The 14247-nt window shown below is 46.2% G+C and overlaps 5 protein-coding genes across 5 annotated transcripts; 3 read left to right on the top strand and 2 right to left on the bottom strand.

Moving 5' to 3' along the window:
• Positions 1-205: 205 nt before the first annotated feature.
• N7495_009523 (putative transporter) lies at positions 206-2188 on the bottom strand (the record flags this gene model as incomplete). Its single annotated transcript, XM_057212174.1, has 6 exons — positions 206-230; positions 295-378; positions 437-555; positions 621-1461; positions 1519-1847; positions 1928-2188. The coding sequence occupies 6 exons, from the start codon at positions 2186-2188 to the stop codon at positions 206-208; spliced, it is 1659 nt and encodes a 552-aa protein (XP_057059037.1).
• Positions 2189-3400: 1212 nt separating this feature from the next.
• Positions 3401-4643, top strand: N7495_009522 (TauD/TfdA dioxygenase family protein; the record flags this gene model as incomplete). The annotated part of the gene is made up of 3 exons (XM_057212173.1): positions 3401-3600; positions 3651-4345; positions 4396-4643. 3 exons carry the CDS (start codon positions 3401-3403, stop codon positions 4641-4643), a joined length of 1143 nt encoding a protein of 380 aa, XP_057059036.1.
• A 2232-nt stretch (positions 4644-6875) lies between these two features.
• Positions 6876-8598, top strand: N7495_009521 (GABA permease GabA; the record flags this gene model as incomplete). The annotated part of the gene is made up of 4 exons (XM_057212172.1): positions 6876-6967; positions 7015-7048; positions 7101-7170; positions 7247-8598. 4 exons carry the CDS (start codon positions 6876-6878, stop codon positions 8596-8598), a joined length of 1548 nt encoding a protein of 515 aa, XP_057059035.1.
• A 389-nt stretch (positions 8599-8987) lies between these two features.
• On the top strand, positions 8988-10439 carry N7495_009520 (Glycosyl transferase family 25; the record flags this gene model as incomplete). The annotated part of the gene is made up of 6 exons (XM_057212171.1): positions 8988-9158; positions 9222-9365; positions 9415-9482; positions 9535-10111; positions 10174-10283; positions 10400-10439. The coding sequence occupies 6 exons, from the start codon at positions 8988-8990 to the stop codon at positions 10437-10439; spliced, it is 1110 nt and encodes a 369-aa protein (XP_057059034.1).
• A 94-nt stretch (positions 10440-10533) lies between these two features.
• N7495_009519 (putative ubiquitin conjugating enzyme) lies at positions 10534-13908 on the bottom strand (the record flags this gene model as incomplete). Its single annotated transcript, XM_057212170.1, has 2 exons — positions 10534-13694; positions 13749-13908. 2 exons carry the CDS (start codon positions 13906-13908, stop codon positions 10534-10536), a joined length of 3321 nt encoding a protein of 1106 aa, XP_057059033.1.
• Positions 13909-14247: the final 339 nt, after the last annotated feature.

Here is a 14247-nt window from a genome sequence, read left to right as displayed (position 1 = left end):
TTCCAAGATTGTCGGTTATATAAGTTCAGTCACTTAAGTCAGTGGCCTTACCTATGTAATGGTCACTTCTCATGGTGATCAATGGACAGTGGTCATCTTCCAAGGTTCATGAAATGAATATCCCATTGAAAATACTATTTGATATGTCTATGTAACTTCCAGAGCCACTCTTTTTTATATCAAACGCCTGGATATCCTCCTAAGTCTAATGCAAGAACCGGAAATCAACTCTGCGGGGCAGGACAAAGTCAGAACATGATTTCCCAATTTCAAGGTTATTTGAGAGCAACTTACCTCTTGTTTCCAAGATTCGGGTTCTCAGCCACATATCTCGTTTTCTCCTCGCTGCTCATACTGTCCCAAATCGCAGCATTTTGTCTAGAGAGCAACTATCAGCACAATACTCATCAAAAAAGAGTGCTTTGGTAGAACCTACTTGTTTCGCCGGACGTAGTAAATTTTGGCCGCAATGAATAACACCAAACTGTATGCAGCAATACCGATCAGAACCTTGTTGCCGGTACGGTACAGTGGTTTATCGTTGGTGCGGTAGATCTAATAGTCAATCAGTATGAAGTTCATTTTTCCATTTCCAACCTCGGAAGATGTGGGTTACTCACGTTGGCACCAATGATATTGCTCACTTGCACAGCCATGTTGTACAGTGCTGTCGCGACAGTCCTAGTGCGGACGCTGCCAGCGTTTCGAGATGTAATTGCCACGATAATTGCGTGGATATAGGGCATGCCAATCAGCAGAGTAATCAGCACCCAGCGTACCCAGGCACTTTTATCCTCAGGTAGTGTCTCGAGAGCAATTAGGAGGACTAATGCCCATACTTCGGTGACGACGCCGAGAAGTAGACGTTGGTTAAAGCGCTCAGAGATCCAAGTCCAGAAGAGCAGGTTGAGGATAAAGATGACATAGGCAGGAATAGTAAGGAGATTTGTGTGGAAAGTGGTGAATCCAAGAGATTTCAGTTCCAGACTGATGTAGTTAGTGGCAGGAGTGTTGGGAATCATCCAGGACAGCCCAATCAGGTAGATGATCCACATATCATAATCCTTCAGCGCCTCCCAGAGGAGCTTAGGAGTGACTGGCTGGCGGTTGTGCATGCCACCCTTACTAGGGTCGTCGCGGAGGACCCGATTCACCATAATCTTTTCCTCGTGCTCGTTGAACCAGCCATCTTTGCCACGGAAAAGACCCTTGGTCTGCGTTGGAGACGCAGGCATCCAGAAGGCAGCAATGATACCAATTATACCAGTGATAAGTCCTTCAAAGGCGAACAGATAGCGCCAGCCTCCTCCACCACTCGAGTTATGGATGTGCAAGAATCCGAATGCCAGGAAGGCACTCACAATCGCAGTAGCTTCATATGCAACCCAAAACCAAGCCAGTCGGATTGGCAGTTCCTTTGATTTGTACCAGAAGGAGAGGAAGAGGATCGTATCGGGAATGCTGTTCAGGTCAGTCTATGAGAGCAGAGCAAGACAAAAGTAAATTAAGTAAACTTACAAGCCTCCCTCCAAAAGACCAAGCATAGCTCTACAAGCAAAGTATCCACTTTTACCCTTGATAAATGCTTGACAGGCCGCGATTATACTCCAGATAACCATCTGACAAGGGATCCAGCGATCCGGTCCGACCCACTTAGATAGTAGCTGTGAAGGAAGTTCTGCTGCCAGGAAAGTGCAAAGGAAAATAGTCTGACCAGTGTTGTAGTCATTGGTGGTCATACCCAGGTCTTCAAGCATGTTATCGGAGTTTGCTTGAACCACGTTTCCACGATCTAATTGAAGGGCGAAAAAGGTAAAACACGCAAACGTGCAAATTCTCCAGTCGATCTAAAGAGGCAATAAAGTGAGTATAGTATTTCATAGGGAACTGATTCCCCGGCGAATTGGCGATATCAAGTAGACCATACCTTTCGAACAATGGTCTTCTCTTCTGCCTCGGTCCAATCAAACTCGGGATCCCAGCGATGAAAACCCTCATATTCGGGGATAGGTTTATAGTAACGAGGGTCTTCAGTAGTGTCAAATGCAGAAGCATCGTTCCCGACGTATCCTCGACGATGCTCCAATGAAGAGGAGTATGAAGAGTCACTACCTGTTGCTAAGACTTTTGATTCATCTTTGGAATCATGTTCCTGACCATAGCCAGGATTGGTCTCTTCAATTGCCATATTTGATTGGCCTTGAATCGGAACCTTGGATAGGAGGTTGAAATCTCAAGTTTCACGAAGATAAAATCCAGGAAAGTACACACTATAAGGCACAACTGGGGCAAAGCCTGGTGGGTATTTACGCGTCATTGTGTAGTAGTTTTTAGGTAAAATTGAAGACCAAGTTGAGAAGATAATACTGCCTCCTATGGGGCCTGAAACTTGACAAGGGTGAAGAGGGGCGCGCATTTGTAACCTGTTTCTTAGTGTCTCTGATCTAACGGAATCGGAAGGTGTTTAGTGTTTAGTTTTAGCCTTTTTAGTTGTCTAGTCCTTTTTGCGCCTACGACGTATATAAAAACCAAGCAGTAACCTTTCTTCAGCTTCTAAATCAAGATCAAGAGGACGGCAATGCCGGTATGGCTGAATTAGTTCCCGAGTAATATGCAGATCGCAGGTCACGCAAAAGTAGATAAAGTGACGGAAGGATGGGCGAGTCGTTAGAGGCTCCGCTTGGCCCCACTGCATAACCTTGTATAGTCAGCATAATTGAACCCTTAATGATCCAACATCTACTCCGTACAGCAAGACCGTACCAACTCAACAGCATGCAAAATGAATCATTTAATTTGAATCATTGACTTGACCGGTTCTACTGATGAAAGTGAGACTTAAATAAGAGTTCGGAGTAACCCAGGCGAGAAATGTAAAAGTGTTGCGCAACATGAGTGTTCCATGGCGCAATAAACACATAAGCTGACAACAGCAGTATGAGAATTTCTCAACAATGAATCTACCAAACAATTAAGCGAGAGCCGATATCTCTTCTGCGTATTCTGGGCTCCAAAACCGGCCAAATTACTACTAAATCGCGTGTCGATCAACGCACGCAATCCCAGCACGCCATAGTAAACCAGTATTTCGCTACCGAATAGGTACTTTGGGCCCCTTCAATTTGCTTCTTGTATTCATATATTAAAAATGCGCCCACCAGTACCTCGCCTATCGTCTAACTGGATTATTAATTCATACTATATTTGACGAAAGACTTAAATCTTGGACTGAACCCCGCACTCTATTCATTGCGCAATAGTGTACCATTGTAGTAACAATTCCCAGAAACTTATATAGTTGACACAAGGCCTCATTCCAATACTCAAGTGTTTTTTAGTCGTATCAGAATTGCGCCTTTTATCCGTCTCTTCTATAAAATATAAGAAAAGCTCTTCCAAGATGACTACTATCACTGAGGCCACATTCGTTCCGCTGCGATCAGCGGCATTTACCGTTCCCCTTAAGACTGAATCTGGACACAATAAAGAGAACTTAATCGGATACGACATTGAAAAGGACGCGGAGCTCAAGGGAACATCAAAGCTTCCCCCAGCATCCTACCCCAACTATCTTCCCGTCTGGGACAATGAGACACAGAGGTTCGCACTCACTTCAGATGACAGTATAGGTCAAAACTCACGCTTCATAGACAACCCCCTCTGACCCCATTCGAGCATTATGACCACGGTAAAGATGCCGATCCAACTTTCCCCGACCTTCTCTCCAAGGGCGTGGAAACCGACGATATCACTCCCTTCATCGGCACTGAAGTCAAGGGCGTGCAACTGAGCAAGTTGTCCAATGCAGGCAAGGACCAACTAGCACTCCTTGTCGCTCAGCGCCGAGTCGTTGCCTTCCGTGACCAAGACTTCGCCTCCCTCCCCATCCAAGAGGTAGTCGACTATGCTGGCTACTTCGGCCGCCACCACTCGCACCAAACATCAGGTGCGCCAAAGGGCTTCCCAGAGATCCATCTCGTCTTCCGTGGTGCGGATGACAAGACAGGCCAAAAGTTCCTCGAGCAGCGCACCAATACTGTTACATGGCACTCAGATGTTACCTTTGAGAAGCAGCCCCCAGGAACAACATTCCTCTATCTTCTAGATGGCCCTACCACTGGCGGCGACACCATTTTCGCCGACATGGTCCAGGCTTATAAGCGACTCTCGCCCGAATTCAAAAAGCGACTGCATGGACTCAAGGCTGTCCACTCTGGTATTGAGCAGGTGAATGCCAGTTTGAACGGTGGTGGTATTGCGCGTCGCGACCCGATTACCTCAGAGCATCCTATTGTTCGGACACACCCCGTGACTGGAGAGAAGGCACTTTTCGTGAACCCTCAGTGTGAGTACTTACCAAGATTTTCCTGCTTTTCGTATACTGATGTTTTGCAGTCACTCGCCACATTGTCGGATACAAGAAGGAAGAGTCAGAGTATCTTCTCAAATTCCTGTACGATCACATCGGTCTTTCGCAGGACTTGCAAGCCCGTGTTCGCTGGAAGGCCGGTACTGTAGTGGTGTGGGATAACCGCTTGGCCTGCCACTCTGCTTTGTTTGATTGGGAAGATGGTCAAAGACGTCACCTTGCCCGTCTTACACCACAAGCTGAGGCTCCTTATGAGACACCGTTCGAAAGCTAGGGTCTTTGCCTTTGTGATGATGCCTGCATGAGATCAACTATTGAATTTATAATGAAGATGACCTAAATGGACCTGATAACGAAGAAAAGGATATTGATGAAGCCGTGAACATTAAACGAGTACCCACTACCTTGGCAACATAAGCCAAGCTTTACCAAGGCTGTTGAACGGAATACTCCGTATTTAATGATGTCTGCCTGAGGCTAGTAAACGTAATTTCTATCTATTCAATGTCGTACTTCCTAACTTGGATAATTTAACAATTAAAATTTCAAACTCGACCCATGAAATCGACAATGGACGAGGGCCTCCATTTAAAAAGAAGAGATAACTTCCTAGTAACTACTTAGAGTACGGAGTACTAATATCAGGAATCCGAGACCGCCTTACACCCCACATGTCAAGTCAGAATAACCTGTCTAAGAAAAGACATCCTTATTTGGCGAGCTTATATTGTGAATGATCGATTACTAGTGGTACCATTGACTAATATCCAGTCAGGTGTAGTGAGGTCAATCAATAGAATTACTGCTACGACTCCATGGTTAAATACTTACTACTACTATTACTACTTCAACATCTTGATGTGAAGGTGACCTCATCCACTGAAGAGCCTCGAAATCAATTAATAGTTCGTAATTAGTCGTCGGAAATTGCCAATATTAGTAAAGATTTTGAATGAAGCGAATTTTAGCGAAGTTATAACACATGTGCATGTTGGCATGAATTGAGTGTCTTCTACATCCAGACAGTTTTAATCGTGAAATCTGGATGTAATTCAGCTCTTAATATTCATAAATTAGTATCTAGGTAAGTTTTTCCAATTATAATTTCGATTTTCGTGTGATGCGCCTCAAGTCAATAACCGCAATCGATGTTCATACTTCCGCATTAGTCCAATGATCACGCTAAAGTCGGGCGCACAACAGCCAACAGCGACATAGATCGACAACGTCTTACATAAGGCAGGACTGTGGCGATGTCATGCGAGAACTTAAGTTCCAGGCAAAATCAGAGAGAGATAATACAGCGATTCACTTATGAAATTCATAATCTTGTTATCGCTATCAGTTTACCGCGTCTGCATGTTGCGCGGCTGCAGTCCTTGTGCTAGCGGTACTAATGAGACATCATGTGCCTTGCAGTAAGTGGTATGAGGAGTGGGATAGCTTCAGGGGATTGCAGGGGTAATGGTGGCGGCTTATCTGAAACTGCAGCCTTGTGATAAGAGACACAGAGCGACTGATGCTAGTAGAAAGATTAATTTTGTCGGTAAAGATGGAAAACACTTTGTATGATGGACTGCTATGGGGCAATTGCGGCGTTGGCCGTTAACAATCCTGGGATAAGTTCGTTGACCAATGAGTGTAGTACTTTGTTCGTAGATGTAGACGACTATGATTGGATAGCCTTAATCAAGTCAGCCATGATTCATGAAAGAAAAGTTCTAGAAAAGACGGTTGTTTTATCGATTCATAACTCTAGACGTGGCCTTGAACAGACAGAGGTTTAGATCTCGAATTCCCATTCCTAGCGCCGATTATCCGAAGAGGCGTTCCTGGCTCAAATGCAAATCTCGGATCTATCTCGATATCTCTTACATGGTGGTATTTGTTTGATTGTCTATCAGTGAGAATGGACCCACGTATCCACATCAAACCATGCTGATGAGATAGGAGCAGTTGCCAATTGGGACATTAGACCGATCTAGGGAGAAGTCTAGATCTAATATGCTTACAGGGGCTCAAGCAGTAGATGATACCTAGATCCATGATGGATTCAGATCAGTAGATTCTATTGTACCTCGTGTGTATTCTGTACTACTAAATGTATTGTATCATTTACTCTTCAATGCTAGAAACGGGCATAGTGTATACCTTAATTAGTAAGACCCATAACTTCCCTGGCTTTAGACCAATCAAACCACATTAGATCAGGTTAAGCTCTTGTAGATCCCGCCTCCTTAATTATTTTCATTGGCTCATATTCCCGAATCGGTGCGCCGAGCCAATCACTTCCATCTCGACCGCTATCAGTAAATGATATCTAATCGATTAGTTCATTACCCCAAATCAATTACTCAGAGCATTTGATACCTGTTCCCCGCATTAATCGGCGGAGATTTCGTCTACTCCGTAAAGCATTATTTGAAACTCTATCTCCCTCTTTCCCTTCTCTTTTCTTTTAACACAAATTACCAATTCCCCGGTGATTTGAACTACACACATCACCATGGATGACACAATAGAAAAAGCTGCCGGCGATGATGCCCATTTAGCCCAGATGGGCTACGCGCCTGAATTGAAACGGAATTTCTCTATGCTGTATGTTTTCTTCAATGTTCGTCCGACCACGAGACTAACTGCCCTAGGTCTATGCTGGGTCTTGCTTTTGCTATTTTGAACGTAATGGTTTCCCAAAAATCTTCTCTCCGATTTATACTAAACAATCTGATAGTCATGGACTGCTTTGTCGACAAGTTTATCTCTCAGTCTGCCTTCTGGAGGTAGTACAAGTGTGATCTGGGGTATGTAATTCTACTAAGTAGCCTAAATAGCTCGTGGCTTGCGTATGTTCAACGGCATATGCTAACAATGCTTCAGGTCTGGTCACTGCCGGTATCTGTAATCTCTGCATGTCCGCATCCCTCGCTGAGTTCCTTTCTGCCTATCCCACTGCAGGAGGTCAATATCACTGGGTGGCGGTCATTTCATGGACAAAGTGGATGCCAGTTCTGTCCTGGATCACTGGATGGATCAACTGTGCTGGCTGGGTCGCTCTGGTAGCTACCGGCGGTCTTCTCGGTAGCCAGCTGGTTATCGGAGTCATCTCCTTGATGCACCCCGACTACGTTTCCCAGCGCTGGCACCAATTTTTGATCTACATCGGATACAACATTGCTGCCTTCCTCATCAACGCTCTCACCAACCACATTCTCCCCTACTTCAACAAGGCTGCCTTCATCTGGTCCATCTCTGGTTTTGTCATCATCTGCATCACCGTGCTGTCATGCGCGTCGCCCAACTACAATTCCGGAAAGTTCGTCTTTACAGAGTTCCTCAATGAGACTGGATGGCCCGATGGAATTGCCTGGCTGCTTGGTCTTCTACAAGGAGGACTTGGTGTCACTGGCTTTGACGGTGTCGCCCACATGATTGAAGAAATCCCCAACCCCTCTGTAGAAGGTCCCAAGATCATGATCTATTGTGTCGCAATCGGCACAGTAACTGGTTGGATCTTCCTTGTCTGTCTACTCTTCGTCGCTGGCAGCATTGACAATATCATCAGCTCCTCAGCCGGCCCCCTTCTCGCTATCCTGAAGAACGCAACCCAGAGTAACGCCGGTGCCATCTGCCTGCTCATCTTCCCGCTCGTGTGCATGCTCTTCGCCACAACCGCTATCATGACCACGAGCAGTCGTATGTGCTACGCGTTTGCAAGAGATGGCGGCCTTCCAGCGTCGAAATTCTTCTCAAAGATCCACCCCAAGTTGAACGTTCCTCTGAACTCGCTCTACCTCAACCTTTTCCTCGTTGTCGTCTTCGGATGCATCTTCCTCGGTTCATCAAGTGCTTTCAACGCCATCATTTCCTGCTCTGTCGTGTTCCTCGACCTTGCATACGGCATGCCCATTGCCGTCAACGTCATGCGTGGACGCAAGACACTACCCGATCGAGCCTTTACTCTTCCCAACTGGTTTGGCTGGATCATTAACATCATCTCTCTGGTCTATATCGTCCTCACAACTGTTCTCTTCCTCTTTCCTCCTGACCTTCCCGTTACCGGTAGCAACATGAACTACTGTGTTGTTGTGCTGGCTATTGTCGTTATCATTTCTTCGCTCACTTGGGTCTTTGATGGTCGTAAGAATTACAGTGGACCTACGCTTGAGATTGAGGGACAGATTGGGGATATACAAATTGCTTACTCAGAAGACCCCAGCAAGAAGCAGTAAGAGCTACTGGATAGCTTCATTTACTTGCTGTATACTCTTCAAGAAAAACGTTTTCATAATCAACTCTTTTACTCCGATCTTTCAAGTTTTTCTCCCGACTTCTATAAAAACAGCATCATTGCCTAGATATGCAAAATCTGATGCTCAATCTAGCCAAGAAGTATGGGAAGTAAATGAAATGTATCCATCTAATATCTAGACCTCCTCGCCATAAGATTTCGTACAGGTCCCCACAAGTTATATTGAAAAGTGGATCCGAGTCAACCAACCAGCATCGCATAGAAACAAGACGCGCCTAAGCCAACCTAATATCATATCTGCCTTAAAAAAAGGCTTTGAGATCTGTTTTAAGAACTGACCGTAGTCATCCAAACGTCAAGTGAGGAGCCATGTTACTTTCAATATTCCAATCCCGCTTCCTACGACAAGCTATCCTCCTTATAGGAATCATTCTCATCACTTTAAAATTATGGCCTGCTTCCCGTAAAGCTGTCTTCGTGTTCGGAGGTAGCTCCGAGATCCGGGAAAGCTTCCAGAAGGCTAGGAATGAGACATTAGGGGTAAATCAACCCCTCAGATAGGTAAAAACTTGGTTGATGTCTGGCGCTAACAGTCACTTCTAGGTTGAGAAGGTCTTTGCCATCAATTTACCCGGAAGACCTGATAAACGGGATAATCTCGTGCTAGGCTCTTCGGTGACTGGGTTTCGCGTTGACTGGATCGCCGGTGTAAACTCGGATGAGATCAACCCTAAAACATTCCCTTATGTAAAAAAGATCCTCTTCTCTCATTTCAACCTAGTACTGACTAGCCTAGAATTGGAATAATGACCATTCAGCATCCGAATATGCCTGTCGACGCGCCCATGTAAACGGAATGCAACGGTATGCGCAAAATGATATCCATACCTCAACCCAAATCTAACATTCGCTACAGCATCGTCGAAGAGAGAATAAGCAGCGCAATAATAATGGAAGATGACGCAGACTGGGACGTTTCCCTAAAAGCCCAACTCGAGAGCCTAGCGCGCGCGGTCCGCGCCCTCCAAGGCACAAGCGCCACAAAAACCCACTCGCCCTACGGCGACGACTGGGATATCCTCTGGTTAGGCCACTGCGGGGTTGAATGCAAAACAGACCGCCCATACTACCTAACGCCAGCCGACCCAACCGTGCCTCTACCCCGGCACTTCCTGCCCTACTGGCGCGAATCGCCGCCAATAGAGCGGGCAGACGACACGCGGCTAATTTGTGCTGCACAAGACGTTGCCTGTTCGAGTTTCTACGCTGTCAGCTTTCGCGGCGCACAGCGGATTCTTGCCGCGCTGTCCGTGAATCCTGTTGGTATTGCAGAGGAGATTGATATCGGTGCGCAGATTGATGTTGCGTTGGGGCGGATGTGTGGGAATGGGTATTTGACGTGTTTTACGGCTTTTCCAGCTTTCACCGGCATTTATCGTCCTGCTGGATCTTCGGCTAAGGTTTCGGATATTCATGAAGAAGAAGGGCATGTGGTTGGTGTCGCTAGCTGGGGGCTTTTATATAGCACTATGCTTAATGTTAATCGGTTGTTGAGGGGGAGAAGACGGTTCATTCTACTTGGGAGGATGTCGAGGTCCCGGATATCAATCCCCTGGATGTTGTCATGGGGGAGGGGGAAGTTTATTGTCAGCGTGGGGTTCGGGGGTATGATTGTAAATATGCTTGATGTGTGCATTTACATATCCCATTTATAGATTTACAGGGGGTTTGTTCAATGTCAATATGATTTCAGGCTACATATCCGACTATCGCATAGGTAGGTCGGGGATCAACACCCTTGGGAAAGCAACTCCAAAATAAAAGATACAAGAAATAAGAACACGGTAATCCTCGGGTGCGTCCTCCAATAGCAACCTATCCCCAGCCATGTGAGTAGATAACGTCTCAGTTCCGTCTACTTCATGTTTTTGATCCAACTCATATCACCAGGAATATTCCATCCATGGGCATGGGCAACTCGCTGATAACCAGCAATTGCATTCGCAACATCATACTGATTCAAAGGATTTTTACCGAGCCGTGCCGGCTGTGGCTCTGTGTTACATAGGGCCATGCGAATCTGAATCAGGACATTCTCAATTGAAAATGTGGGCAGCCATCCCGAGCTGGTGAGCAGCTCCAAGCACATGGAGCCTCCAGTTGTGACGTGTCCGCCACCTCCATTCGCAAATTCGAGGAGCTTTGGGGTAATGACTCGCACAAAGGGCGGGTCCATAGGATATGAAGCCGGAAAGCGCATTTCAAGCACGATGCTCTTGATTTCGGCCTTCTTCATGTCTTTAGCTAGGGGCAGCTCGGGGTCAAAACTGTGCAGTTCCACAATCCATTGGTATGGAGTTATGATGAGCTCGGGGTCGATGTACCAGCCCAGATCGTGGGACTTTTCTTTCTTCTGAACCTTGAGGGTTGTCTGAAGTTGCCTTTGAAGGAGTCTGGTTGCGACGGGGTTTGCAAATTTAGGACTTTCGAGCAAAGACAACGACTTGTTTCTGAGAGTTCCTGGAACGAAATTGTTCTCGGTATCAGTCGTAATGATTCCGTTTTCAGACCTCTTCTTTCCAGCATTCAGTGACAGGTCAGAAAATCCATTGCCTTTGCTGCTCTCGTTGTCGGAAAGCAGAATCATCCGGTCTTCATCATCAGTGGCGATACTCTTGCTATCAATCATAACATCCGGACTGGGAGAACGAATCATATTTTTCGAACCGGGAGGACGGCCGCCCCAAATCTTAGACTTCTTTGGCGACTTGCTTTTCTCATGAAGATCTTTTCGGCGAGTTTGAGCAATTGCCGATATGGGTATCTGGACAGGTCCCGCTGTCCCCTGGGTCACATGGTTTGGATCTTGATTGTAGATGTGCGAGGGCTCAGGTGTGATACGCCGGTCAGTCATCACCTGGAAGAATAGATACCTCGGTTGGATCCAGTTCAGTTGATTGACAACGAGGTGCGGCCTAGTAGAGACAAAATCCTTAGTAGAGTTGACAATCTCATTCAGAGACATAACAATCCCTCCACTAGAATCGGCGGCGATCCAATCTTCCGGGTATAGAGTTGTGGGTATTATCAACGCCTTCTTTGTCACATAAGTTAGGGAAGTACGCATGTGATCCGAGAAGTAAACACCGTCGCCAAAGGAGCGACCATTCGAAATCCTTTGGAAATTAAGCCCCTCTCGCAAAATGGCATGCCAGTTATGGACCGGGCTGCCATGCCAGGCAAAGATCGTGGGAAATTGTTTATTCCCGTGGAGCTGAACGTTCTGAGCAAAGCTTAGTTCCTTCTCGGGGGTACCGATGATTCGAAACTGCCTCCAGAAGTACATGTCAGACACCAGGTTTTTCGGGTCTTCGTCTAGCATGATGCATGATCGATTTGAGGCAACGATCCATCGCAAAAGGGTAAAAGCGGATGGGCTGATGCGATTCCTCCAAGAGGACAGGGAAACAGAGAAACAGTCCTTGAGATAATTCTTCATCGAGTCGACACTTGGAAGGGTGTTGAGCAGGGTCATGACTGAAAGTAATTTTGCTTCTCTTGGCAAGTCGTCAAATAATTGACTGTAGACCTGGTAACGGACATGTGTGCCAAAGTCAGTATTAGCTGGCTTCGGCCTATCCCAGATGAAGCTCGAGAGACTGGCATGGGTGCGGGATGGGTCAATTTCTTCAACTCGACAATGTATGTTTGGGGATTTTTCATCGTGGAAGATAATGATCCAGTCACCTACGGAGAGTTTGAGATCTTCTCCGACAAGTACCCTTTCAGTTTTATCCAACTCAGCTATGCACTTGTCACTGTCCTCAGGCTTCCCATATTTAACAAGCGTCATATCTGGAACCATCAGGCCCAATCCAATTGGGAAATCGTCAAGAAGGCAGCGTCTCGCCCTGCCATATGCCAAGTATATAAGTAGATCGACTACTTTAGGCTGGGACATGACCTCGTGGTCAATGCTGAGACCCATGTTGAGCGTCATGTACTGGTAAAGACACAGCTGATTCGCGCAAACAAAGGGCTTGACGGCATCTAGTTCATTGGAAACCTTGCAGTGACAAACAGCGCAAAATCCGTTGCACTTGACAAGATGTCGCAGAGTAAACTGCATTGCCACGAGAGGAAATGAAGCCTCACCCAAGTCTTTCTCCGTCAAAGGGAAATGGTCAAACACCAGAGGGGGTGGAGCTGGGGTATCCCATGTGTCGGCCACATAGGGGGGTCTTCCGTCTTTATCAGAATCAACCGTTGCTTTGCCCATCACTGAGTGGTAATAAAGCTCAGCGGCAGTCCACGTCAAATTATATTTTACCCGATACCTAGCAATTGGCACCAGTCGATCATTCAAAAGCTTGTTCAGTGATGTCCCGATGAAAAGATGTTTCAGTGGGGTGCCCTGAACCGCGGGTGGTGGATGGCGCGTAGTCTTGAATACTTGTTCAGCGTGCTCTAGAGTTGGTTTGTAGGAGTCGCAGAGCCCGACGCGCATCTGGATAACTGAACCCTGATATCCACTAGAAGCGGGAGTATCCAAAATATACCCCATGCCTTTGTAATGTACTGGATAGAGCATGAGTAGAACCAAATACTCATCTCGGTGCACATTCCATGCCTGCATGACTTCATCGGAAATATTGAGTCGGGAAATACGACAGGAGATGCACAGAAGCGTAACTCCTTGGCTTGATCCATGTACATTCGGGTAGAATCCGGTCCTGAACCCAGCAGCCTTAGCCGCACGAAGATCACGGCGAATCAGCTTCTGCACAGCTTCATTCTCTGGTGGGCTTTCCCATGTCCATTCAAAACCATCGTTATACTCTTCACTGTCATCATCTTGCTCGTATGTATCAAATTCATTATCTCCAGATGGAGAATCACGAATGACTCTATCGTGGACGAGGGCTTCGAACAGAACTTGATCAACAGTTTTCAAAAACTGGTTGACGGTGGCACTTTTAAAGAAAGGTGTTTCCAACTTCAGCGCCTTGTTGACCATTGGATTGTCGGACGTAGTGATGACTAATAAAGTATGGGAGGCTGGGTATTGGGTAGTGTCTGAACAAGCGTGTCAATAATGGGTTTAAGCTAGGTTGATGTGATGGATCACACCAGATACTATCGCTTCAAGACTGATATTGGGTCCATTAGGGGCGTTGAAGGTAAATGCGACAGAGGCATCGTATTCACCAGCCTTGATGCCGCTCAAGTGCGGATACCGACCTGGAGTCGCGGCATCTTTCAGATCCTTCTTGAAGTCCTTGTACGGCATAATGTTCCAACAGATTGGAAAATAATGTGAGAAATCTCAGCGGGGTGAGATGGAAAGGTTAATACTGAAGGAAAGTGCGGTTTTGTTTCTGCCTAAGAACTGGCGGAGATGGAAAAGAGATTAATGAAACGAGTGAGTTAAGGTGGTTGTGTTGGAAAGGAATGAAGGGTGACGAGGGAAGATAAGAGATGGAAGAAGTGAAGAGAAGAAACTAATGAATCCCCGACTCACACTCAAACAGAGATTCTAAACGTCCAAATTCTGTTTGTTGCGCTTTGACTATGACGAGTATTCTTGACACTAGTGCCCGACTTCTTGGTTCATACACAACCGTGGTAT

Source organism: Penicillium taxi (genome assembly GCF_028828555.1).
Source record: "Penicillium taxi strain IBT 34144 chromosome Unknown utg000006l_segment0_segment0, whole genome shotgun sequence".
NCBI lineage: Eukaryota > Fungi > Ascomycota > Eurotiomycetes > Eurotiales > Aspergillaceae > Penicillium > Penicillium taxi.
This window is presented reverse-complemented; position numbering and strand designations above follow the sequence as displayed.